Source organism: Patiria miniata, unplaced genomic scaffold (assembly GCF_015706575.1).
Source record: "Patiria miniata isolate m_02_andy unplaced genomic scaffold, ASM1570657v1 HiC_scaffold_14, whole genome shotgun sequence".
NCBI lineage: Eukaryota > Metazoa > Echinodermata > Asteroidea > Valvatida > Asterinidae > Patiria > Patiria miniata.
The window spans coordinates 8,842,132-8,868,509 of NW_024037052.1; the positions used below are offsets into that span (position 1 = coordinate 8,842,132).

The window sequence follows — 26,378 nt, forward strand, 5'->3', positions numbered from 1 at the left end:
TAATGTGTATATCTGCAAAGGTTTTGCAGTATTTGGAACGGATGACAGATAAACACACACACAAATATCCGTGAGCGACCCGCTTGCAGCGAGCGAGGCCTGAAACATGAGTGTGCTGCACAAGGGTGATGGTTTCCAGCGCCTCGTTCCATTCTTGTCAAAATAATCCCGGCTTGAACCGGCTAAGAGTCCTCTCAGAGTGAAGTTACTGCATTGTTCAAACATCATTTGTAATAGTTGAACAAAGAAATTGACTGGAGCAGGGTTTGAACCCCTGACCTCTGGACTGCCATTCCAGTGCCCTACCAACTGAGCTGTGTTGGCGGTTCCCCATTTTGTCAATGTCTTTGTTCAAGGTGTGCTAGTCTAAACCTTTATATGCCATGTAGCCATGGATCACGCCCAAAGTCACGATGCTAGCAACAGAAGGAATGCTGCAAACCTGGGAAATAGCAAACGGGATCTCTCATAGAGGATACGGCTTTTTATTACAAATAAAATTCCTTTTTTTCATGCAGGTTATTCCAAAGCCTAGTGTGCTGATTGTTCATTTCAGTCAGCCTGCACCACCTTTTATCATCTGTGTCAAAATGGTAGGTGTCTTATTCCTTTAAAAACGTTCTGCAGAAAAATTGTCGATTTCTGTCCACAATTAAATTTGTTTTGTACATTTTTGTATTGTCAGACCCCCTAAGGCTACGCGGTCCTTTTTCTACGCATTTATCTTGAATTTGTGTGTGACAACGCGCGCGTATGCAAGCGTTACCTGCGCAGATAATGGAGGGTCGAGGATACACTACCATTTACATAATCTGACATTGTTACTAATTACCATTTTTCCCCAAATCAAACTGAATGAGGAATTTCATGATTACCTTAATTTGTACATGTTTTGTGTAAACTAGAAAAGTATCATTTCTAGAGTAATTCCATTTCCAATTTAAACCAATAACAAAAAAAATAGATTCTCATCATTACGAGACCAGCAGTAGCATTGAACGTATGCAGCTGCTGCTATCAACATTTTTCAATATAATAACGCTTAAACATGAAATAACTTTGTAATTTTTTTTTGACAATCAGGACCTAACTGGTGGCAGTTTTGAGAGCAACTTGGCTTCTCTAAACCTCGTTGAGGGAAAAGATTACATCTTCTTCAGCTGACACTGACATTGGTGAAGTGAGACTCAACATTTTAATATTTATTGCGTTTTTAAACAATATTTTTTAAAAACCATTTTCCATGGCCAATTATTACAAATTCACTACATATGTTGAAGCTCTTAAGACCCTAGACATCCACTAGCACGACGACCTTTTCTTGATTACATTAGAATTTGAAAGCTTACATACCAACATCATATTGCATTGTATTGTTTTATTTTCCATTTGCCACAAATTAAAATAATGCTAATGCAACAGTTTATTTACTACAACAATAACTAAACTTAATAGAATGCTAATACATGTACAACACTTTGATCAATTAAACATAAATGGTGACAGATGTGGGAACCAGGAAAAAAAGCCTAAGCTTATACAGAGCCTGGTCCCGTTTGTGAATAACTTATGAAATAAACAATAATTAAAACTATAAATTAAATCAGTGATCAATAAATTAATTAATTAATTACTTGGCATAATAGTAGAAAAACTGAAGGAAATTGAAAATATACCGATTTACAATATAACATTTGATTATAATAGAATGTGACTTATACAGATGTGAATATTATGGAAGCATGTCTTATATAATACCGGAAATAAGTAGATTTTTCAGATATCTTTTGAATTTATGCACAGTCCGGAAGAAGGGTATAGGGGTAAGCTGATTCCAGAGAAGGGGACCTTGGTGTCTAACTGTTTTCATGAATGATGCAGTCCTAGCCTTACCAATGTGAATTTTGTGTGTGTGTTATGTAAATTGACATCTAGATTCCTCACAAACATGGCTCTGATATTTGTAGGTAGTAGGTTACCTTCGAATTTCAACATTAGGATTCCTAGATGGTATTTGTACAGTTCAAAAATATTTAGTGTTTTATATTGTCTAATTAGGGGCGCAGAGTGTTCTCTGCAACCGCAATTTGTGATGACTCTCACCGGCTTCTTCTGTACTATTAATAATTTATTCAGATAAGTACTATGAGTATTTCCCCATGCTAGAATGCCCCACAAGATATCTATAACACACTTCTCAAACTTGCCACCTTGCCGGAATACCCTCCAGAATTTCACACATATTTCAAAGAACTACATACATTCACCAGCAATTACAGCAACTTCAAAATAGGTAATCACATCTTCAACAGAATCTGGCGATACAAATGGGATCATACCACTCAGCACAACTCTCAAACCTCATATTAGCTCCCAGAGAATACAACTTCCATAATCATCACAAACATCCAAACATTTTTATATTTCAAAGATACATGGACGACAGCTTCATCATCATGTGAAACACCAAAGAGTTCAACCGTACACATCTCATCAAACTACTCGCCCACATCTATCCAAAATCCATACTAATCACAGTATACTTCTCAGACCTATGCATTTCCATCAACCACCATACATTACAATACGATAAATTACATTTTTTACCAGAAACCATTCCAAAATTTTACATATGTACACTCTACTTCCAATCACAATACTAACATTTTTCAAGCATCATTAAAGGCGAATGTCACAGAAATAACACACACAGTGCACTCACTCTTGTTTTACTATACTCCCGAGAACAATGCTTTATATTTCCCTTTGTCCCTGTTTAATTCTCTCCCATAGACTAAGCACACAAACCTACAACACAATTGAAGAGGCAAAAATGGCTCGACTATTGGACTGTTCGGCCTTCTGCAATTCTACATGTTATTTTTGTAAATAAATAGTTTCTTTTGTTTCAAATACAAATTTCCATATTAAAGAGCGAAAGTGTGATGTCATATCAGACAGAAACCACAACGTTGCAATTAGTGTTGCACCAAAAGTTGCCAGAAATTTGGATATCTCGTTGTCATAATTTTTTCTTTAGTAATTCGTTGTTATGTCAAAACATGGCAGTAAGCCATTGAACAAACCTTTCTCATAAATATTTCAGTGAAAACAATTTTGGTTCAGAATTTCTACAGAGTAACAGATAATAAGAACAGTGTCTCCCTGAAATGACATCACAGAAACAGCGCCCTTGGTTATCCACAAGGCATGAATTGTTTTTAATAATTAAAGAAAGGTATTTTTCAATAAACTTAAAGAAGATTAGAAAAACCATCCCCCATTAGAATGATCTACTTTGGCAAAATAATTATAATTGCCTAGATAAACGCATTCCCCTTAAATAAGAGACTTTTATTATAACAGAACTTTTATTTTAATAGAACTTGAAAAATGCATATTGTGTACTTGCCTTGTCGATAATCTTCGCACACCAAATACATCCCTTCACCAAATTCATTGAAAATTCCTGTAATATATAAATCCAGTGAAAAACAATTATATTATTTTGTTTTCATATACCATGTAAATACATCTGAACTGCCTCTTCAAACAAACAAAAATTGTTGGTCTCACCATCACATTTTAATTTTTCTTAAAGTATATTGATCTTAATAATTCATTAACATCATTATATCATTTTGTATTTTATTTATACAGTGAAATCTCGATAAGTCAAACTCTGATAACTCAAAACAACTGTTCAGTCAAACAAAGAATCCATTGCCTTCAGTAGTATAACAATGATATACAACCCTACTATACTCAAAACTCTGCTTAAGTCAAATTTTGAACCTGTTTCCTTGAGGTATGACTTATCGAGATTTCACTGTATTGGTAATTTGTGTCAAAAAAGTTACGGGTTTTTTACATTCTTTAAAATAAAATGTGTTTGTTTTACTCTAGAAATAACTAATATTGGTGTTATAGTTTTAATATTCCTACTTCACCATCAGTCGTCCCCAATATAAATATCCTCCACGCCATGAAGATTAGCCTTCATAGTTCTGTCTGAAAGATATCATCCTAGTTGGTCTTCTTAATAATGCCCTCTAAAAATATCCTCCTCGCCAAAATGGTTTGTCTGTTTATTAACTCCTTCTTAAAAATATCCTCCTAGCCAGTATGGTTAGTCTCCTCCATTATGATTTATTAAATTGAAGTTAAAACCTTGGTATAGAAGCACAAGAAAGACATCTACCTGATGACATCGATCTTTGCTCTCCAATTATCTTAGTGACATCCCTTATCGACTTCCGTTTTCTCCTCTCTGGAAGACCATCTTTAAGTAACAATGAATTAATACAGTTTAATTGTTCATTGAATAAACCTCAACTTTCCATCTACAAATTTTTTTCCTCATGAAGATCCTTGACATTCTCCATGAATCACCTCCAAAAAATCATCCAAGCCAATATGGTTCTCCTCCATAATTCCCTTCTAAAAAATATCATCCAAGCCAAGATGGTTAGTCCCCTCCATAATTCCCTTCTAAAAAAAATATCTTCTTAGCCAAGATGGTTAGTCTCCTACATTATTCCCTTCTAAAAATATCATCGAAGCCAAGATGATTAGTCCTTTCCATAATTCCCTACTAAAATAATATCATCCAAGCCAAGATGGTTAGTCCCTCCATAATTCCCTTCTAAAAAATATCCTCCTAGCCAAGATGGTTCTCCTCCATAATTCCCTTTTAGAAAATATCATCCCAGCCAAGATGGTTAGTCCCCTCCATAATTCCCTTCTAAAAATATCCTCTTGGCCAAGATCGTTAGTCTCCTCCTTAATTCCCTTCTAAAAAATATCCTCGAAGCCAAGATGGTTAGTCTCCTAAATATTTCCCTTCTAAAAGAATCCTCAAAGCCAAGATGGTTAGTCTCCTCCATAATTCCCTTCTAAAAAATATCATCCTAGCCAAGATGGTTAGTCTCCTCCATAATTCCTTCTACAAAATACCCTCCTAGCTAAGATGTTGATTCTCATCCATAATTCCCTTTTAAATGATATCCTCCTCGCCAAGATGGTTAGTTTTCTCCACTATTCTCCCCGATATTTCCCTCTTAAATAATCAATACAAAAAATAATGATAAATTATTAATACCTTGATATACAAATACTTTTGCAACGAACTGTCGCGTCAAGGTCACGACTTTTCTCAAACCGGCCATCTCACCTCCGATGATGATATACAGGGCGAGTCAAGAAAGCGGAACCCAAACCCCCCAAAAATGTATTTCATATTTAAAAATATATGTAGCACAAAAAAGAATGACTGGAAAGCTAATTTCATAAACTACTTTCAGATGAAAAAATTATGAAATAGCTCAATCTGTTATATCACCATTTAAACGCAATGACCCTAAAACCACTTTCGCCCAACAAATTACAATTTCGAGAGTCGTCGTCACAATTGTCTTCCAACATCACCAGCGATAAACCAGTTTAAAAGTTAAAAATATTAAACAAAGTCCTTTTGAAGGCCCGTCTTAAAAAAAAAGATTTTATAAATCATTTTGTTTGCCAAAGCAGGGTTGTATTGTGTACTACAGTTGTTGACAGCTGTTGAAACAAGTATTATGTGTCATTTTCTTTGTTGTTCCAAACAGTCGGAATACAAAATAAATTGCTTGCTTTTTTGGGGACGAAACAGGTTTTAGGGTCATTGCGTTTAAAAGGTGATATTATATTAAATGACTTGCTCCAACGCCTTCTGTATTAACTCGGCAATTGAGATTTTTCATCCATATAATGCATGTTGTTTCCAATCTGTGTTCGCCGCATTTATGCGGTACCCGCTGCTATGTACATCAGATTCGAACCAGCCAACCGATCTAGCTCGGTGGTCGAGTGGTAAGACATCTGCACTAGAAAGCGGGAGGTCGTGGGTTCGAGTCCCACCAGAGTGATATTTCCAACTTTCACTCGGGAGGTAACAGTGTTAAAATGTCGATGAAGGGCAAAGCCTGATTTGATTTAATCTGTGTTCAATGGGTAGCTTTGCCACAATGTTGAGATCTCAAGCATTAATTTAATTTTGTTGATTGCAACATTGGCTTGTTGAAATACTGAAATCAGTTGCATTCCGAGAGTTTTTCCCCCTCAATGAATGTTGTCATTTTTTCCAAGAAGGTTATTCCTAAGCCTATACGCTCTAAAAAAAAAACCCAGATTGACTGTAATAACCAATATTGGTTCCTAAGTATTCCCAACATTCATTTTAGTCAAGCTGCACCATCTGTTTCACCTCTCGCTTTCCTTTTATGACTTTTTGTAGAAAACTTATTGATTTCACTTTCTAGGAATTGTTTGGTATTCATCATCCTTCGGCTGCGGAGTAGTCGACTTCAAGCTTCTTCCATTTATTGCGATCTTGGGCAAGTGTTGCGATTTGGTCTGGTCGCGGCATGCCATCACTTTCTCCAAGCAAGCGTTGAATACAAGTTAGGTATGATGTGAGTTGTCTTCCTGGTCTCCTTCTCCGCTGGGGTGGTGTATAAAGGGCATACACGTTTGCAGGCTCTTCGTTTGGCATGCGGAGTATGTGTTTTGTATTACATGTATAGGAAAGTATAAAAAGGAAATGAAAGTATAAATGGAAAGAGCGACTTTATCATGTTTTGTTTTAAACTCCTTTTTATATATAAATAGGGTACAAAAAGAAAACATCTCCTGGTATCCTTGCAAGTTCAGAAAAGCTAGAGAGAAAAATGACATGGGTCAAATTTAAAAAATAAAGTATTTTATTCTGCAATCCACCACAAGCACGCTATTTGATCATATTTTACTTCTGAGAAAATAAAAGTTGATCCACTATTCAGCTTCTGCTTTATTTGTTCGCAATTCATCACTGACATTCGTTATCTTAAAAAAACCAAAGTATATAAATCTGTTTCTTCAAAAGTTCAGTGTTAACTGTCACCGCCAGTGATGAAGTTGAAGGAAAAATGTGCAACAATTTGATACATGTACATTGAAAATGTGAAGTAACCACAAACAGCATTACTAAACTGAAAGTCCTGTCACTTAGCATAACGTGGCAATGTTACTCATTGTGACTTTTGTCCCTAATCAAAATGGTAAACTAAACTTGTACATGTTTTGTGCACATTAGAACAATTTAATTTCTAGAATAATTCCAGTGCAGACTAATAACCCAAACAACAGATTCTAATTACGACAAGACCTAAAATAAAATTAATCTTTTGAGCACCTACTTTACTTTATAGTTCTTTTAGTAAACATACTCGTCTATACAGTCTACAGTTTGCAATCTTTAACAGATTATGTCCTCTTCAGCTGACATTTCTGTTGTCTCTATAATTACTGCAAAAATTGATAATGCACCACAGTTTTATATTATATAAATATACAATGACATTATGAAAAGCAAATGGTGTGGACATGAAGCTTAAAAAAAATGGAGATTTATATTTGATACACTCATTAGACAGAAATGCAGTGAACATTTAGTACCGGAAGATCAAATAATGGGAGGTTTGCGTTAAGGAAGCATCATGTGTAAAGTGGATAAGAAAACCATTATGATGTGAAGAAGGAGCAATGTACCCTCGTGGCTTGTTCGAAAATGCTGGAAAAACCAAGAAAAACAAAAATGTTCAAGTAGTCTGGCTCCCAGACTCCACTACAGATGAAGGATAAAAAATGCCGGAAATTGTAAGGTAAGGGAACCAGTCTAGCTTGCCTGCACCCGTTCATGAACATGCATGGAACAAATAGCAAACAAAATTTGGACTGAAAAAAATGGTAAATTAGGTTAGGTTTTTTCAACGGTGGTCGGCCGACCACCGAAGTTGGAAATGTATACAAAAGTACCATTTGAAAATGACTTCACACCAGATGCCCTAATTTTACAGTATGCTTTAGACTGTCATTTATTACCAACATCCTATTAAGGTATTTCGTAACAACTTGGTAGTTTTATATATGAATTTGCTACCCCCACTTTTGTTCACTTAATTTTACAGTTTAAATCTGGCGCGCAGAGTACCACACAGAGGTCCAGGGCTACATAATCGGATTAACGCTGGCCCTGTGTGGCTGTGCGTTCAACCCTAAAATGTGGCCCGGTACATTCCATTCATAAAATGGTTAAAACAAACCTATACATGACAATGTAGGATTTGTGCACATATCGATGTGAAGGTGTGCCTAGTAGTACAACTTCTTGTCCGATTTTGTCAAACTTGATATAAACATCTTATTTCATTTTTGCATTCTTCAAGAAATCTGACGTATACACTAACGTGTATATGCATATAGATATCCTCCCCACAAACAAAATGGTACAGCCCAATAAACAAGCGCACGTTCTTTCCATCACAAATTTCTATAACTGCCTTGAAGTGAACAGTATTCAGATCCAAAATTACATTATTTTAAAATGAAATTAACTCCTAAAAAGACCACAGTTTTAATGCCAGATAACTGATTTACAAATGGATAGTTTTTAAATGTCTTATCTAAAGTAGAATTGGAGAAAATGTGTTTTGAAAAACAGGTGATGAGCAAAGTCCAAGATCACGAAACACGTGGTAAGCAATGGTACATTGATGTAAGTCTCGAACGATGCCTTATCGATCGAATGTTGTCATTGGCCACTTTTTTTCTTTGTGAAAAGTACGGCGGTTTTTTTCAACCTAATCATAACAAGTTTAACATGTAAGGAAAGAGGAGGAGCTAAGCTATTCGATTCCGTTTACCCCCACACAATTTGATACTCTAGTCAGGAGTTACAGTCAAAAGAGTTGACGCGAGGGCGCTCAATCGGTGCGTTTACACAGGAAAATGATGAAAAGTTCACATTTTCCAAGCCGAAAGTACGTGGATTTTTTTCAAGATAAAAAAAATAACATATACCATGAGAAAGAGAAAGAGTTAAATTGTACAGAACCGTTTACCCCCATTGAAAAAGACCGCTTGGTTATCAAACTATGACTCGAAACATCGAAAAAGGGGGCATTTTTACCGGGATTCTCGCCCGGAAACTGGCCTGCACAGAGGTTTGAGCTTAAGTGAACACAACAAATTCAGTGAGTTCTCGATATGATGGCTCCACACATGATTTGTTTTCTCATGAACACGCATGCTGGAATTTGCATCCTTGTGGAGTAATTCCTTTGTTCTCGTGTACTTAAGTTTTCAAGCTTGAAGGTGTACCTGCAAATGCGCCTCTTTTAACCACAATTCATTTTCTGAGTTGAAATTCGGACTTAATAACCCTTACATAAAATACTTCAATTTGCGATTCGAAATTCCTAGTTTTTGAGCAAAATCCATTTATCTATTTCGTGATAACCTTTTGGAAATTCACGTATAGAAATTGCTCTGTGGAGACGTTTACAATCTTTTGTGCAAATGTCTCCACAGGGTACCGTGTACCAGATCAAACATATGTGTGAAGTTTAATGCGTTTATCAAACTCAGGCACGATCTTTACACACTGGATATCATCCCATACCTGAATCTACTACCTTATGGAGTCCTGCCCTGTGGAGACAAAGTTATCAGTGCCTGACTATCCTTATAAATCATCCTTGTGGAGACGAATTGTGTGTAGGTAATTTGCATAGTGCATGAAATTTAACCAATCACAGACTTTCTACTTTATTCAAGGATTGAATGTGTTACCCCATGGAGACCCTTGTTGTAATGATTCACTTTTGCTTCCAATTTTTTTTCGGATTAAATATGAGAAAAGTGCATGAAATTTAGCCAATCACAGACTTTCTACTTTATTCAAGGATTGAATGTGTTGTTACCCTATGGAGACCCATTTGCTTCATTTTTTTCCGGAATTAATATGCAGGCATGCAACTGGGAAATCACAAACAAAAGAGGAAATTCACATTTTTCCCAGACTTTGTACAGTGTTTTTCTATTTTCAATGGCACACATGGGAAGTAAAAAAAGACGAAATCAGCTGATCTGAGGAAAAGTTGCATGCCTGAATATGAGAAAACAATCAGACACAATGTTTGGGGCTTATATCAGTATCACTATTCAAACTGAATATTTATTTTCAAATGACAGCAAGAGCAGTTGTGACCTGTCCCGATTTCAAATCCTTACAAATCCTAAAAAAAAAAAAAAACATTTTCGTTTGCGATAATCACATAATATTGGGTCCAGTCTCCAAAGATCACATCTTCTGTGCAATAACAATACAACTTGCCTCATTACTTAAAATCCGGCTCCTGAAATATAATGCCGTATACATGTTATATTTAGGACCCCCCCCCCAAAAAAAAACAAGGAAATAATGTTGCAGCCTGACGCCAATTTTTCTTCATATATCATCTCAATGAAGGTCAGTTATTGCAAAAAAATGATGATAAGACATGAATCCGGGACTTTCCAATTTTTTTAAGGAAATATTTGGACAGTTTTCTTGATTATAGACTTTGTACACAACTGCTGAAGTGCAGGTTGCAACATTTTTTCCAAAAACAACATCGGCTTATGTTACCTATGTACCCTTTTTTGAAGACCCGGACATTATTTTTGTCAGGAAAATTGTTTTATCCCCCTCCAAAATAAAACCAAAAAAACCCATCAAAACCCATACATAACTACCTTTTACCCTTGACTACATGCAGACACCTACACAAATGTACATAAAGATCCCCCCAAAATATGTCATTTTGAAGCAGAATTTTCCAGGGGCCTTAACTCACGTACTAGAGAAAAGACTGTGTCTTGAGGTAAAATGCTGCAAATAACACTTTGCCGCCCTTCAACTTACAGAAAAGTACATACAAGTCTGTAAAATCGACCATTCAACAGACAAAAATCACTTCCACTTTTTGGAATTGTTGAAATTTGCTGTGAATATATATTATAATGTGACTGACTTTATGTACCGGTATGTGATTTGTTTTCAAATAGATTCTCCCTGGATAAAATATTTTTAATCGAAACCCCAGAGTTTTTTTGTCAAAAATGTTCTCAAACATCAACTATTACAATAACCACTTTAACAATCGAAAAACCCAATAACTTTTATTAAATTTAAACATGAACACTCAAATAGTCCTGGTACTTTACTGGATGACAATAAAACTTTGATTCGCATTTCACAATCACATTTTACACCAGCAACTAATGACTGTACTCTACCGGTACGCTCAAATAGTCCTGATATGGCGATAAACCTTTGATTTGCATTTCACAATTACATTGACAGTTGAGAGATGTATTTCCACCAGTCACCAAAGGCAGTACTCTACCTTTAATGCATTTGTCGAGAGTGGTGACTAACAATGAGTTGGGGTCAAGTGATTTTCATAAACAAGCATTATTCGAAAACATACAATTAGTAAGAAAATTCCTTTGATAAAAAACACACATATATCAACTGAAGCTCCATAACTTTGCTGCCCTACCACTTGAGGACAAAATCAACATAAGAAAAAATTACTCCAACCTATCCATTTGAAATTATTAGAATTTACTGTGAATATAATGTGACTGAATTCATAGAAGTTATTGTTTGTCTTATTTTCCCCCTGAAAACAGGCTCTCCATATAAAGAATGTTTTGATGAAAAATCCATTTATTACAATACATTTGTTTGATTTGCAAACCATCCAAGTTTTTTTTGTCAAAAACGTTCTCAAACATCAACTATTACAATAACCACTCTAACAATCGACAAAGCCCAATAACTGTTATTAAATTTTTAGCATGAGCACTCGAATAGTCCTGATACTTTCCTTGATGGCGATAAACCTTTGATTTGCATATTTCACAATTACATTGAAAGTTGAGAGTTGTATTTCCACCAGTCACCAATGGCAGTACTCTACCTTTAATGCATTTGTCGAGAGTGGTGACTAACAATGAGTTGGGGTCAAGTGATTTTCATAAACAAGCATTATTCGAAAACATACAATTAGTAAGAAAATTCCTTTGAAAAAAAAAACATGATATATCAACTGAAGCTTCATAACTTTGCCGCCCTACAACTTGAGGACAAAATCAACATAAGAAAAAATTACTCCAACCTTTCAGCTTGAAATTATTAGAATTTAATGTGAATATAATGTGACTGAAAGTGAATGTTTGTCTTTTTTATGAAAATAGGCTCTCCCTTGATAGAATGTTTTGGTTAAAAATCCATTAATTACAATACATTGGTTTGATTTGCAAATCCCCCAAGTTTTTCATCAAAAACATTCTCAAACATCAACTTTAACATTAATTACTTTCAACTCCAACAATCGATTATTACTTTCAACTCCAACGATCGATAATACCCAATCACTGTTGTTTAATTGAAACACAAATACTTTAAAGATTATGCAGGAAAATGTGGTGCATGTACATGTATTTCATGGGTTATTAAGAAGAGGCTCTCAGGTCAAATTCAATATTTTTTTCCTACACACACTTTCTAATAGCCAGAGTCCTTATGAAAGTTGAAAACAGATCACAAGTCTCTTGCCTAATATTTAAATGGTAAAAAATATCATTTTATTTTGATACCCTTCCATTAAAAATTGAAAAAAAAATTTGTCATATTAACAACTATATACCGGTAGGTCTGTACATTTTTTGAAAGGGAATTCTCAGTTCATGTCTGCGTGTGCATGACTATCAATCAAAGTGAGGTAGATTTAAGATTCTTTAATAAAATCTTGACTTAAATAGTCCGTGAAATCTGTTGATTTTTTTTTCCACATGCCTTTACATTTTGAACACAACTTATTTGAAAACTATTTTAAACATCAAGGCAATACTCAGCGGCGATAAAGTTCAGGTTCCAAGCCTTAAAATGGTATAAAAATAATAGTGGTACTTTTTCCGCACCGATGCTAGAGCCTCGTCAAAAAAGCTGCAGGCTTTCTGGGACACACGCTGTATTAAATATACAGGCCTACTTTTTGTTTGTACAAGTGTCGTCACGCTCAGGTTTCATACAAAAGGAGCATCAACTAAAAAGACTTTTGACAACATTTTAATGGAGGTTTTCCCACTGCCATGATTACTCCCTTGAGGATTCTTTGACTATTGGAAAAAAAAGTGCAGAAAAAAAATAAAAAGACTTTAGAGCCCCTCTTCAAGCTACATGTACGTTACTGTTTCGTGTGGTACTTAACACACAGTACCAATACAAAGCACTGTAGTACTTTGTACTGCAGTAGCCTTTATCTTGTGCTTTTTCTCCTGACCGCGTTTATTATATTATAGACCTTATACTTACGCACTGCCAGGTTCTTTTGTCCAATATGGGAACTGAAGCTGTGATACAAGCTTGACATTCCTTCTTCCCTGGTACCTTTTCTTTCAAGATGAGTTCTCTCATTTGTGCCCAGATGCAGGATGTCTCTTGTTTGGACCAAGGAAATTTGTCTCCTAAATAGAAATATTTGTAAATAAACATAAATATTTTTATAAACAAATTATTCCACATGATAAATGTACAATGTACATGTACGCAGTCAATTTTAGCAACCATCCTATATTACAAATGTAGAAGTCTTTTTCAAATGCAATCATGATAATAAAAAGAAAGATGTTATAAATTACACCATCAGTGCATAAATTAAATATTTACATTACACGTATTGCCCATGGCAACACTATTGTCTGGGCTAAATTATATAATGTCACCTTTTTTAGAAAGGTGGGAGAAAGGCTCAGTTTCAGACGTGGAAATGGTGCATTTCCCATAATAAATCCTATTTAAATAAAAACTACAATCACTACAGTTATATGTAAATACAACTTCTCAAATCAAACTCAACTCTTACAGAGTTATGTCAATGACAGCACTTTATAATCACTCAGAAGTGTTAAATCAAAATTGATTGGGTTAAATTCAACATGTTAACATGATTAATTAAAACATATACGGGGTGTGTATAAAAATAGGAAACCCAAAAGTAAATGAATATGTACAAAATCAAATAACTTTTTCCTCATAAATTATAGACAAGTGTCTGTGACCATGGATGACTGGCTGGTTTGTTATGCAACGGCTGAAATGGCAGTGGGCGAAATGGGACAACATTCAAAGCTTTGTGTGGAAAGTAGAGGTGGAAGTGACATTAAAGACATTGGTTCAAAAGGAGTTAACTTCAACAATGAGAGTGGTTTAATCACAGTGTCAACATTGAATAATTTGTTGTCAAGAAAATGTTGTCTTCTTTCGTTAAAAAAAGCCGGTTCACATGCCCTGAATACCAATTGCCAGTTTGCAACAACTTGGCCCAGTGCAGGTTTTGACCCTTGACAGAATAACAGTGACTGCTCAGTCATCCATGGTCACAGACACACAATCAGGGTATCACTGGAAAGAGGAGACATGGATCTTTCATTTGGTCTATAATTTATTTGGAAATGTTCATTAGATATTATATAAATTACAATTGGGTTTCCTTTTTTTTGTGGAACCGCCCTGTATGCAGGTCGTTTTAAATTTTTAAAGAGTTTTCACAGATCAATCTTTTTTTATCAGAAACATGTGTTTTGCAAACAATATCATGGAACCCACCCTTTCCTGATACACGAAGAGGTCTTGATCCTTCAGCTAACTCGGATGGCATCTCACGTGAGCTGGATCTGGTTTCAGTTTCGACTAAAGAATACACAAAAAAAATATGTTTCTAAACAAATGTTAAGGATGCAGGCCCTGTTCCTTGCCTGTGTGTTACACATTATATTGTTTAATGTAATACAGCTACATCTTGCAGTGGTTGGGATGTAGACAGACTGACCATTCAACCCAAGACCACAAGAATGCAGGACTGAGTTTCCCCAGCTAAGGTGGATCACACATTCTGGATGCATGGTTCCTCTTCTTGAAATTTTTTTGGGATAGCCAATCACAAGGCCCAAGACGGGCCACTCAAGGTGACGACTAAAAAGGAAGAATGGGAATAATCAAAGAGGAAATGAAAAAAGTAGAAAGACGACTATTGATGTTGCATTTTAATTGAGACAGATCGTAAGTGGATTGAAAGCAGGATGCAAGAAGTGAGGGGAAAAACTGGATGAGTATCTCCTAGTATTCGCTTTGGGGAAAACAGTGTAAGGATGAGAATGGGCAGATAAACATGTGGAGCAGCAAAATGTATGTTTAGGTGGAACAACCAGTGGAAGTCCACTGGAGCACCTGCCAAATTAACATATGTAAAAGAGGCTCAAAGAAGCTACAGAACGACTGAGAGGTTCCAGGGAAGAAGCTAGGTCACGTCCTACTAGATTTGCAATACGTCTTTAAATTTTTTTCAAGCAGGGACAAATGACAAGCTGGAGCACCAGCCCAAATATGACAACAGTATTCCATGACAGCACACATTGTGGACTTATACAAGTAGAGCATAACTGCTGGAGGAAGATATTGCCGGGCACGACATAAGCAGCCTACTATCAATGGGCCTGATATCATGTACATGTATCAAGAAAGTAGTAAGTTAAACTGAAATGTTTATAGTTGCTTTAGTAACAATTCAATTTAATTTCACTTAGGCATGGGCGTTGCACAGGGGGGCAAGGAGGGGGGGCGCTTGCCCCCCCCCCCTGGAAAAGCAACCAAAAAAAAAATAGGAAGGAAGAAAAAAAAAGAAGAAAAAAGAAAAGAAAAAGAGGCGCGAAGTCATAGTGGTGTAAATTTAATGAGTTGGGGGGGGGGGCAAATATCAACCTACCTCTTCTTGGAGTACACCTAGGTGCACATGAAGGGCTTGGTTCTCTGGCTGATGATGACTTGTTGAAACAGGTTTGAAGTGAGACTAGAAAAAAAAGAAGAAGACTTTTATTGAAAATTAAATTTCAACAAAATGATTTTGCATGGAATTTATAAACATTCATTGAACAGTTATCCGTAGAATTTTCCACAAAGAAAACAGGAAGGTAACAGGTAATTTTTATGTCATCTTTCAAAGCTCCAGTCAGTAGCCGTGTCACTCGTAGCTGCTCTATTTTCTTGTCTACACAATTGATAGCAACGCGAGGCCAGCGAATGATGGCCGTAAAAAGGGCTTCAGAAAATTCGCAATTTTCTTGGCAAACCACAACCGATCCAAACAAACAAAGTTGTTTTGGGTAGTTAAAGACCTACTACATACATTCATCAAGGTATTTTTTTCTATAAAGAAAGATTTCCATGCATTTTGACGATATTATTTCACGGACAAATCGACTAAAAATTAGGTCATGCAATTTCCGGTGTTTTTTTTAGAACGACGAAAGTCTCCCAAAGTAATCAAAGGAAAGAGTGAACCTTCATCTACAAGTAATCTCGTGAACGTGATGTCGTTAGTATTTAAAGAATTCTATGTACACCTAATGTTTCCAACAACTTTCATTTTTCACAACGCGAAAAGATCGTCACCATTGTAAAGCATAGAGTGAGGAACCCAAACACGGTGTGACCTTGTGACCCCATACGCATCGCCTGCACACTGATTAGTCGAGCTTGAGATGGCCTGCTTAATATTCATAAGTCATTCATTGCACGTTCGCACGTGCTGTTCAGGCTGTTGGCCTACTTACGTTCATTTACATGCGTACATGTGATTGTGAATCATGAAATCTCGCAAAAGTCTTCATTTTTTAACAGGCAATTTGGACCAAACATTAGAAGACTTCTGCACGTGTTTCACATGAAAATGAAGCGTATACTTGCCTTTATGTACTAAGCCTTGACATTTGTTTTGGCCTTTTTTAAGAATCGAATGTACACCTAAAAATTAACGGCCCTCGATTTTGTTGATAAAAAATATGATTTTGTTTGACAGGCCATAACAACACTTTATATTTGTCAAAAGCAGTTATTTTTGTTATCAAAATAAAACACACGATTTCCACTTTTTGACTTATTTAGCCATCTTGGCCAAACAGTGCATGTATTGAGGCACTTTTTGTGTTTTTCTGTAATCTCGAATACATCTCGTAAAATCTTGCGTACGCTTTTGGGCCATGCGTGCTTGACCTCGGGACGAGAAACTGACGTCAAACAGGGCTGTGTGCGTGACACGGCTACTGACTGGCTCTCTCAATTCATTATGTAATTTCAATTCCAATTATAATGGTAATGAATCAAGGCAGGCAATGCACCCTTGTTTCAATTTATTTGATGTCTTTAGCCAACATGAGTTAGTTATATCCCATAATGTAGCTGCATGAGCTGCACAGGAATAGTAAAGTTAATGTTTGTAAAAAATTTGTTAAATCTACCCTGGTTCATTTCCTGTTCATCTTCATCTCCATCGTCATCAATTTCATCAGTTGCTTCCATCTCAATATCTGCATATAATTTACAAAAACAATATCCAATGAAGAAGTGGGTAGCCAGTAAGAAAAACTAGAAGCCCAATATAACAACAAATACCCCACACACAACAAATACCCCAAACACACCAAAGAAAGGACAGACAAACAAACAACCAAACAGACAGACAGACAGACAATATAGACGATTATGACAATTTTGAAAATTTTGATGAGAAAACTTGTTTTTCTGGTAGTGCTACACATCTATTGTGCCAATATTCTCATTATTAAGTAAATGTAAACAGACCAAATGTGAAAAGGCTTAGTCTTGCTGCAGAATAAAGACCTCTAGGTTGTGATCATATTGGCAAGAAAAGTGTGCCTTCTGCTCTGTACTCTACTGTCATGGCATGCAACACCCCATCTGTCTGAATCTTGCAACTATGACCACAACCTAACTTTTAATCCTATATTGAATTAATTGTTCTTTCTTATAACCACAAATGCCGTTTAATAAGGAGACACTTAATGGTCATAACTAGCACCTTAGGGAGACAAAATGGAATATGCTGACATTTCAATGTCACCCTTATGTCTCAGCTCCTATTTAGAGGCAGATTTTTAATGCCGTAAATAGGCTACATTGATTTCAGATTTGTATTCAAGGCACTGCAAGTGGATCACAAGTCCCTACAAGTCCATCACAAGTCTTTTAGTCTTATCACTAGCTTTTCAAATGAACCGCTTCAAAAGCATTCATTTGTCATTGTTCATCAATAGTTTCTTGTGAATGGCATTTATGGAAAGACTTGTGAGTGGATTTGTGAAACGTCTTGCAGGGAACTTGAATACAACTCTGACTCCTGGTCCCAAAAAATAATACCATAAACATATTGGGGTTGGATGGTGTAAAATTGGGGTTAAGGGTCAGAAAAGGTGGAATCTGATGTAAAGGTCCATAGGAAAGTCTCCCTTAAGTAAGGTACCACTACAGTATTGGTAAGTATGTGTATTTATTTACCTTCAACTTGTATGTCATCCAGAGACTTGCCTGCCCATTGGCCCACATCACCAGCATCAATGGCCATCAATAACTTGGAGACCTTGCACAGTTCAATTGTTGAGTCCTGCACCCTGTAGAAGTCTTTATGTATGTTGACGCTATGGCCAAGATGGCTAGCAACCCATTCTAATTGGTGTGGCTGTAGGCTTAGAATCTGTGCAACTGTTGCAGTGTATTTCTGCATTTTAGTTGTGCGGATGTCTTGTGGTGAGTCAAGAGACACTTCTGAGATAATTTCTTTGAGAACATGACCAGCCTGCATGTGTGTGGATGGTGTGTTTCTCGCAAACATATACTGGTTGGATGGAGGAATGAAAAGATGCCTCAACTTGGAAATTGCATTTAGTGATTTACTGCAGTCTGGAGGAACAATAACAGGGACTGTTCGCCCCCGTTTTCCAATCATCTTCAAGAGGTCGTGACTCTCAAGCAGCTTCTTTTCAAGAGATGTCATCTGGCATAACAGCTCTTCTACCCTTGAGTTGTTCCATCCTGGTCGATTAATGTATGTGTCAGTGGTGATCTGTGAGAGCTCCAATGGCCGTCGTTTGTTGAACAACAAGAGACGTACAAGTGTGACTTTCTGCATCCGCTTTAAAAAGCTGTAGTTGGCAGTAGAAGAAGTTGTGAACATTTCATTGCATTTCTTAACCTCACTGGTAACATACTTGGACAGTTTCTGAAGGTCACTGGTTTTAGGTAAACTCACAGGTTTCTTGCTTTTGCGAGTGTTAAGGGTATTGCAAGCTGAGGCAGAAACTTTAAGACCCCATTCTGATCTATGTAGCTGCAGAAACTTATTAGCTTCCTCTTCAGATGTGATGTCATGGGATCGTATGGCCCTTCCTCTTTTAATCCGAGCAAGCCAGGCCAAATCATATCCTGCTTTGAGGGCAAACGATGGACGCTGTAGCTCATGATCACCACCTTCCCCCTCATCCTGTCCTGCCAAATCCTCAACAGCTTGAATTACAGCATCAAACTTAGATGGCTTTAAGAAGTCACCCATAGTTACTCCGCCATCATTTACAAGTTTTTCACAAAACAAACACGCATTGAATTTGTTGTAAGCTCGGATCAAACCACCCTCTACCTCCTTCTGTTTGTAATACTCGATGTGGATTTCATCAAATGAGGAGTCACTTCCATCAGAAGATGAATCAGAAGACGGTTGCACTTTGCCATTAGCTTCTAGCTCTGCTTTACCTCTGCAAGGCCGTGGTTGGAATTGTGAGCTATTATCTGTTAGCTGGTCAAATACAATTGATTCCTCATCAGATTCAGATTCATCTGACTCCGAACCATGATAGTCTGAACTATTCTCTGAAGTGTCTGATGAGTCCTCTTCAGTTGCACTTTCTGAATTGTCAGTCGTCATCTGCACAGTTTTGCCATGAGCTTGTATGACTTTATTTTGGAAGGGCAGTTTTACAGGCTCCTGCAACAAATGACGATCATCAATGATAGAATGAAAACTTTCCATATCTATGTGACATTCGGTTTTCTGATTGCCATACACATATCCTCCACAAATATCTTCCAGGATATCAAAAGCTGAAGGATCAGGACGACATGGCACGTCTGTTGACAACATGTGAATAGGAATGCTTGCTATATTTGGTTACATCAGTGGCACAAGACACCTCAGACAGACTGCTTGGACGAGTGCTTAAGAGCATTGTGCTATTGGTGGCATCATCAGTAGACCCGGAGTCGACAGTAGGAAGCACCTCAGACAGACTGCTTGGACGAATGCTTGTGAGCATTGTGCTATTGGTGACATTATCAGTGGACCTAGAGTCGACAGTAGGAAGCACCTCAGACAGACTGCTTGGACGAATGCTTGCCAGCATTGTGCTATTGGTGACATCATCAGTAGACCCAGAGTCGACAGTAGGAAGCACCTCAGACAGACTGCTTGGACAAATGCTTGCAAGCATTGTGTTATTGGTGACATTATCAGTGGACCTAGAGTCGACAGTAGGAAGCACCTCAGACAGACTTCTTGGACGAATGCTTGCCAGCATTGTGCTATTGGTGACAGTAGGAAGCACCTCAGACAGACTGCTTGGACGAGTGCTTGCTAGCATTGCGCTATTGGTGGCATCATCAGTTGACTCAGAGTCCACAGTAGGAAGCACTTCAGACAGACTGCTTGGACGAATACTTAAGAGCATTGTGCTATCGGTGACATCATCAGTAGACCCAGAGTCGACAGTAGGAAGCACCGCAGACAGACTGCTTGGACGAGTGCTCGTGAGCATTGTGCTATCGGTGGCATCATTAGTGGACCCAGAGTCGACAGTAGGAAGCACCTCAGACAGACTGCTTGGACAAATGCTTGAGACCATTGTGCTATTGTTGACATCATCAGTAGACCCAGAGTTGACAGTAGGAAGCACCTCAGACAGACTGCTTGGACGAGTGCTTGTGAGCATTGTGCTATCGGTGGCATCATTAGTGGACCCAGAGTCGACGGTAGGAAGCACCTCAGACAGACTGCTTGGACAAATGCTTGAGAGCATTGTGCTATTGGTGACATCACCAGTAGACCCAGAGTCGACAGTAGAAAGCACCTCAGACAGACTGCTTGGACGAATGCTTGTAAGCATTGTCCTATTGGTGGCAATATCAGTGGACCCAGAGTCGACAGTAGGACGCACCTCAGACAGACTGCTTGGACTAAGGCTTGTGAGCATTGTGCTATTGGTGACATCACCAGTAGACCCAGAGTCGACAGTAGGAAGCACCTCAGACAGACTGCTTGGACGAATGCTTGAGAGCATTGTGCTATTGGTGACATCACCAGTAGACCAAGAGTCGACAGTAGAAAGCACCAAAGACAGACTGCTTGGAAGAATGCATGTGAGCATTGTGTTATTGGTGACATCATCGGTAGACCCAGAGTCGACAGTAGGAAGCACCTCAGACAGACTGCTTGGACAAATGCTTGCGAGCATTGTGCTATTGGTGACATTATCAGTGGACCCAGAGTTGACAGTAGGAAGCACCTCAGACAGACTGCTTGGACAATTGCTTGCGAGCATTGTGCTATTGGTGACATTATCAGTGGACCCAGAGTTGACAGAAGGAAGCACCTCAGACAGACTGCTTGGACTAAGGCTAGCGAGCATTGTGCTATTGGTGACATCATCAGTGGACCCAGAGTCGACAGTAGGAAGCACCTCAGACAGACTGCTTGGACAAATGCTTGCGAGCATTGTGCTATTGGTGACATTATCAGTGAACCCAGAGTTGACAGTAGGAAGCACCTCAGACAGACTGCTTGGACAATTGCTTGCGAGCATTGTGCTATTGGTGACATTATCAGTGGACCCAGAGTTGACAGAAGGAAGCACCTCAGACAGACTGCTTGGACTAAGGCTAGCGAGCATTGTGCTATTGGTGACATCATCAGTGGACCCAGAGTCGACAGAAGGAAGCACCTCAGACAGACTGCTTGGACTAATGCTTGCAAGCATTGTGCTATTGGTGGCATCATTAGTTGAATCAGGTTTGACAGTAGGAAGCACCTCAGACGGACTGCTTGGACGAGTGCTTGCCAGCATTGTGCTAGTGGTGACATTATCAGTGGACCCAGAGTCGACAGTAGGAAGCACCTCAGACAGACTGCTTGGACGAATGCTTAAGAGCATTGTGCTATTGGTGACATTATCAGTAGACCCAGAGTTGACAGTAGGAAGCACCTCAGACAGACTGCTTGGACGAATACTTAAGAGCATTGTGCTATCGGTGACATCATCAGTAGACCCAGAGTCGACAGTAGGAAGCACCTGAGACAGACTGCTTGGACGAGTGCTTGTGAGCATTGTGCTATTGGTGACATCATTAGTGGACCTGGAGTTGACAGTAGGAAGCACCTCAGACAGACTGCTTGGACAAATGCTTGAGAGCATTGTGCTATTGGTGACATCACCAGTAGACCCAGAGTCGACAGTAGGAAGCACCTCAGACAGACTGCTTCGATGAGTGATTGAGAGCATTGTGCTATTGGTGACCTTATCAGTGGACCCAGAGTCGACAGTAGGAAGCACCTCAGACAGACTGCTTGGACGAGTGCTTGTGAGCATTGTGCTATCGGTGGCATCATTAGTGGACCCAGAGTCGACAGTAGGAAGCACCTCAGACAGACTGCTTGGACAAATGCTTGCGAGCATTGTGCTATTGGTGACCTTACCAGTGGACCCAGAGTCGACAGTAGGAAGCACCTCAGACAGACTGCTTGGACTAAGACTGGTGAGCATTGTGCTATTGGTGACAGTAGGAAGCACCTCAGACAGACTGCTTGGACTAAGGCTTGTGAGCATTGTGCTATTGGTGACAAGACTGCTTGGAATGCTTGACACAGGACAATTATCTTCAGGATTGCAGTGAATATCTGGGTGTGTAGTTTGTGAAATGCATCTATTACTCTTCCTCCATGGCAAACAGATGTCACCATAGTCATAGGTAAGTTCTTGCCCAACGGAAATGTCCCTTAATGCAAAAAGAAACAAGTAAGGGATGCCACTGAAGACTCTTTTTTTCATGACACACAAGGGAATGACATGGTCATCATTCACTAGTCCTCCAAGCCTGGAATCATCATGGGTGGCATCAATACTGCAGGTCAACAAGACAAAAAAAAACAGTGCATAAGTTTGACTGCTCAATAAAAATACATCAGGCACATTTTCCGAATTAGAGCATGATAAGGGCATTCATCACAAATCATGGGTTACACATTTTCTGAATTTGATTATTTTCCAAACATGCATGGACTTACTCCATAGAGCATTCATCACCAATCATGGGTCACACAATTTTCTGAATTTGATTATTTACACATTTTCTGAATTTGATTATTTTCCAAACATGCATGGACTTACTCCATAGGGCATTCATCACCAATCATGGGTTACACATTTTCTGAATTTGATTATTTACACACTTTCTGAATTGGATTATTTTCCAAACATGCATGGACTTACTCCATAGGGCATTCATCACCAATCATGGGTTACACATTTTCTGAATTTGATTATTTTCCAAACATGCATGGACTGACTCCATAGGGCATTCATCACCAATCATGGGTTACACATTTTCTGAATTTGATTATTTACACACTTTCTGAATTGGATTATTTTCCAAACATGCATGGACTTACTCCATAGGGCATTCATCACCAATCATGGGTTACACATTTTCTGAATTTGATTATTTCCCAAACATGCATAAACTGACTCCATAGGGCATTCATCACCAATCATGGGTTACACATTTTCTGAATTTGATTATTTTTCAAACATGCATGGACTGATTCCATAGGGCATTCATCACTAATCATGGGTGACACATTTTCTGAATTTGATTATTTCCTAAACATGCATGGACTGATTCCATAGGGCATTCATCACCAATCATGGGCTACACATTTTCTGAATTTGATTATTTTCCAAACATGCATGGACTGACTCCATAGGGCATTCATCACCAATTATTTTTTTAAACAGTTTTCTGAATTTGATTATTTTCCAAACATGCATGGACCTACTCCATAGGGCATTCATCACCAATCATGGGTTACACATTTTCTGAATTTGATTATTTACACATTTTCTGAATTTTATTATTTCTCAAACAAGAATGGACTGACTGTGATATGATATGATAGAATAATGACAAGACTAACGATGTATTAAGTGAAGTTCTGTAGCTCATGTTCCACGCTCCATGTACAGTAATCAAGTTACCCTGGGAGGTATAGATCAAAGGTTATATGAATATGCATGGTCCCATTACATCCCCCCTTTTGAGAACAAAATCTATGAATGAAAGTGAGGGTTAAATGAACTAGATTTTGTAGCAAATTTGGAAATACATATACAATGCATTGTCCTGTGTGTCGAAGGAATGAACTAATCGCCAAATTATCATCTAATTTGCTGAACCAAGTAGGAAACTTTTCTACTTGGTGTTGTAACACATCCTTTTCGCACAATTTTCTCTTATTTTCTAAATGACAAAAACAAAACTTAAAATTTGTCTGCATAAAAAATTGTTTCTTTGTTGAACAAAGTGAACTAAAATTGTCTTTACTTAGTTACTTTTTTCTTTTACGCTAGTACTTCTTTCTGTGCCTTGTAACGACAAAAAAAAATACATTAAAAGAATAAAACTTAAAAAAAAAATGAATTTGTTGTCTCTAAGCGTTACTTGAAACAGGCTTATGTTTCAATCAGTCTTTGTGGTTTCTTCACTACGCGGCCACTGCGTGTACGGTATGGTTCAGTAGGCACAGCAGGTAAGTTAGTGATAGAGTTGTTGTTGTCACTGTGTTGTTTCTGATCAGTAGACTTGCTCCCAGTCTTCCTCAGTATAGACTTGGGGGCATGTGGGTTGAGTGACGGGGTATGTACGCTAGCAACTGGTGGGTCTGCAAAGCGGAGTGTCTTTCTCATTGGTTCAGTATTGCGAATGTGCACTCTGTTACGGCGTAAGCTTTGTCCAGTTGGTGTCTGAACAATGAATGATCTGGGTTCTGGACAAGCATCTTTGACAACTGCGGGTGTCCATTTCCCAGTGTGATGATCTTGAACCGTCACGTGTTGTCCCGGTACCAGTGATGATAGTTTGCGCATACCATCACGGTCATGGTACTCCTTCTGTTTGTCTTGGCGCTGGGCCAACCTGGCATACACGTCATCTTTGTCGTGCCGGTTGTGTCGAATCTTCGACGGAAGATTGTCCTTGAGTTTGCGACCATTGAGTAGCTCTGCAGGTGAGGGAAGAGCACTGTCTATCGGAGTTGTGCGGAGGCATAGGAGTGCAAGGTAGGGGTCCATGTTGGACTGCTTTGCCTTTGTCAAGGTCAATTTCACAGTCTGTATCATCCGCTCGATGAAACCGTTACTCCTTGGATACCTTGGGCTTGATGTTACGTGATCAAATTCCCAGTCTTGGGAGAATTTGTGGTACTCACGGCTGTCGTACTGCGGCCCATTGTCACTTATGACTTTGGTGGGGATACCTTGCTCACTGAAGATTTGTTTTGTGAGAGTTATTACCGCTGCACTCGAACACCGACCACTCACGCGACGTACAAATGTAGCTTTGGAATAATAGTCCGCGATGATGAGGTAGTCAGCATTGTCAAAATGGAATAGATCCGTTCCGACGGTCTGCCAAGGCCGCTGGGGTATCTCATGAGGTAGTAGAGGCTCATAAGACTGCTTGCGCTGATGTGTTTGGCACACAACACATTTCCCAACCAACTGTTCAATGTCCTTGTTGATACCTGTCCAATACACGCACACTTTGGCTCGCAGTTGGCATTTGTTGACACTTTGGTGTCCGGCGTGTATTTTTGCGAGTGTCTCTCGTTGCATGGATTCGGGAATGATGATTCTGTCTCCCTTGACGACTAGGCCGTTGTCGACCGACAGTTCGTCTCTACATGACCAGTAGTGACGTATGCATTTAGGCAGATCCTTGGGATCCTCCGGCCAGCCAGTCATGATTGTCTCAGACAATGGTCGTAGAGTAGAATCACTAGCTGTCTCTTGCTTGAGCTGAGTGAGTCTAGCTTGAGAGAACTGTATGGCGTAGATTGTCGTATCAAAGTTGATCTGAGGGCCATACGCGGGATTGAGTCGCGAAAGAGCGTCTGCGAGTAATAGTTCGCGTCCCGGCTTGTATACGATCGTGAAATCATAGGGCTGCAAACGCAACATCATACGCTGGAGTCTTGGGGGTGTGTTAGCGAGGCTTTTGTGTTGGATGTTCTCCAAGGGCTTGTGGTCAGACTCCACAACGAACTTTGACCCGTAAAGGTAAGTGTGGAATCGTGTACAACCAAACACCACTGCAAGCAACTCGCGTTCGATGTTTGCGTATCGTTTCTCAGTTTCTGTCAGTGCTTTGCTCGCGAATGCCACAGGTTTGTTGTTTTGCAGGAGTGTCGCTCCGAGTCCTTTCAGAGACGCGTCGACCTGTAGCACTGTGGGTTGTTGAGGGTCGAAGTGGGTGAGCGTACACTCAGTACCGATTAGCGACTTGACATTTTTGAATGCTT

The 26,378-nt window shown here is 38.6% G+C and overlaps 1 protein-coding gene and 1 long non-coding RNA gene across 3 annotated transcripts; one reads left to right on the plus strand and one right to left on the minus strand.

Moving 5' to 3' along the window:
- Nucleotides 1-420: 420 nt before the first annotated feature.
- Nucleotides 421-3,916, plus strand: LOC119722011. Its single transcript, XR_005270369.1, has 3 exons — nucleotides 421-593; nucleotides 1,084-1,180; nucleotides 2,794-3,916. It is a non-coding gene; the product is annotated as an uncharacterized LOC119722011 (long non-coding RNA).
- A 6,078-nt stretch (nucleotides 3,917-9,994) lies between these two features.
- Nucleotides 9,995-20,083, minus strand: LOC119722012. 2 transcript variants are annotated; one of them, XM_038191988.1, is made up of 5 exons: nucleotides 18,260-20,083; nucleotides 17,203-17,271; nucleotides 15,672-15,755; nucleotides 14,516-14,599; nucleotides 9,995-13,374 (listed from the first exon to the last, which is right to left on the minus strand). In XM_038191988.1, the coding sequence occupies exons 1-5, from the start codon at nucleotides 19,893-19,895 to the stop codon at nucleotides 13,199-13,201; spliced, it is 2,049 nt and encodes a 682-aa protein (XP_038047916.1). In that variant the 5' UTR covers nucleotides 19,896-20,083; the 3' UTR covers nucleotides 9,995-13,198. The 2 variants fall into 2 exon arrangements, with proteins under 2 accessions (XP_038047916.1, XP_038047917.1); XM_038191989.1 differs by having other exon boundaries at nucleotides 13,255-13,374; nucleotides 14,516-14,583.
- Nucleotides 20,084-26,378: the final 6,295 nt, after the last annotated feature.

Bases quoted from the DNA above. Each gene is read 5' to 3' on its own strand.
- LOC119722012 (XM_038191988.1), bottom strand. From the start codon at position 19,895: ATGTTGTCAACAGACGTGCCATGTCGTCCTGATCCTTCAGCTTTTGAT. The intron at 14,600-15,671 runs GTAGGTTGATAT...TGTATTCTTTAG, and splicing joins TAGGTGTACTCCAAGAAGAG to TCGAAACTGAAACCAGATCC. The intron at 13,375-14,515 runs GTGGGTTCCATG...ATTTCTATTTAG, and splicing joins TCTTCGTGTATCAGGAAAGG to GAGACAAATTTCCTTGGTCC.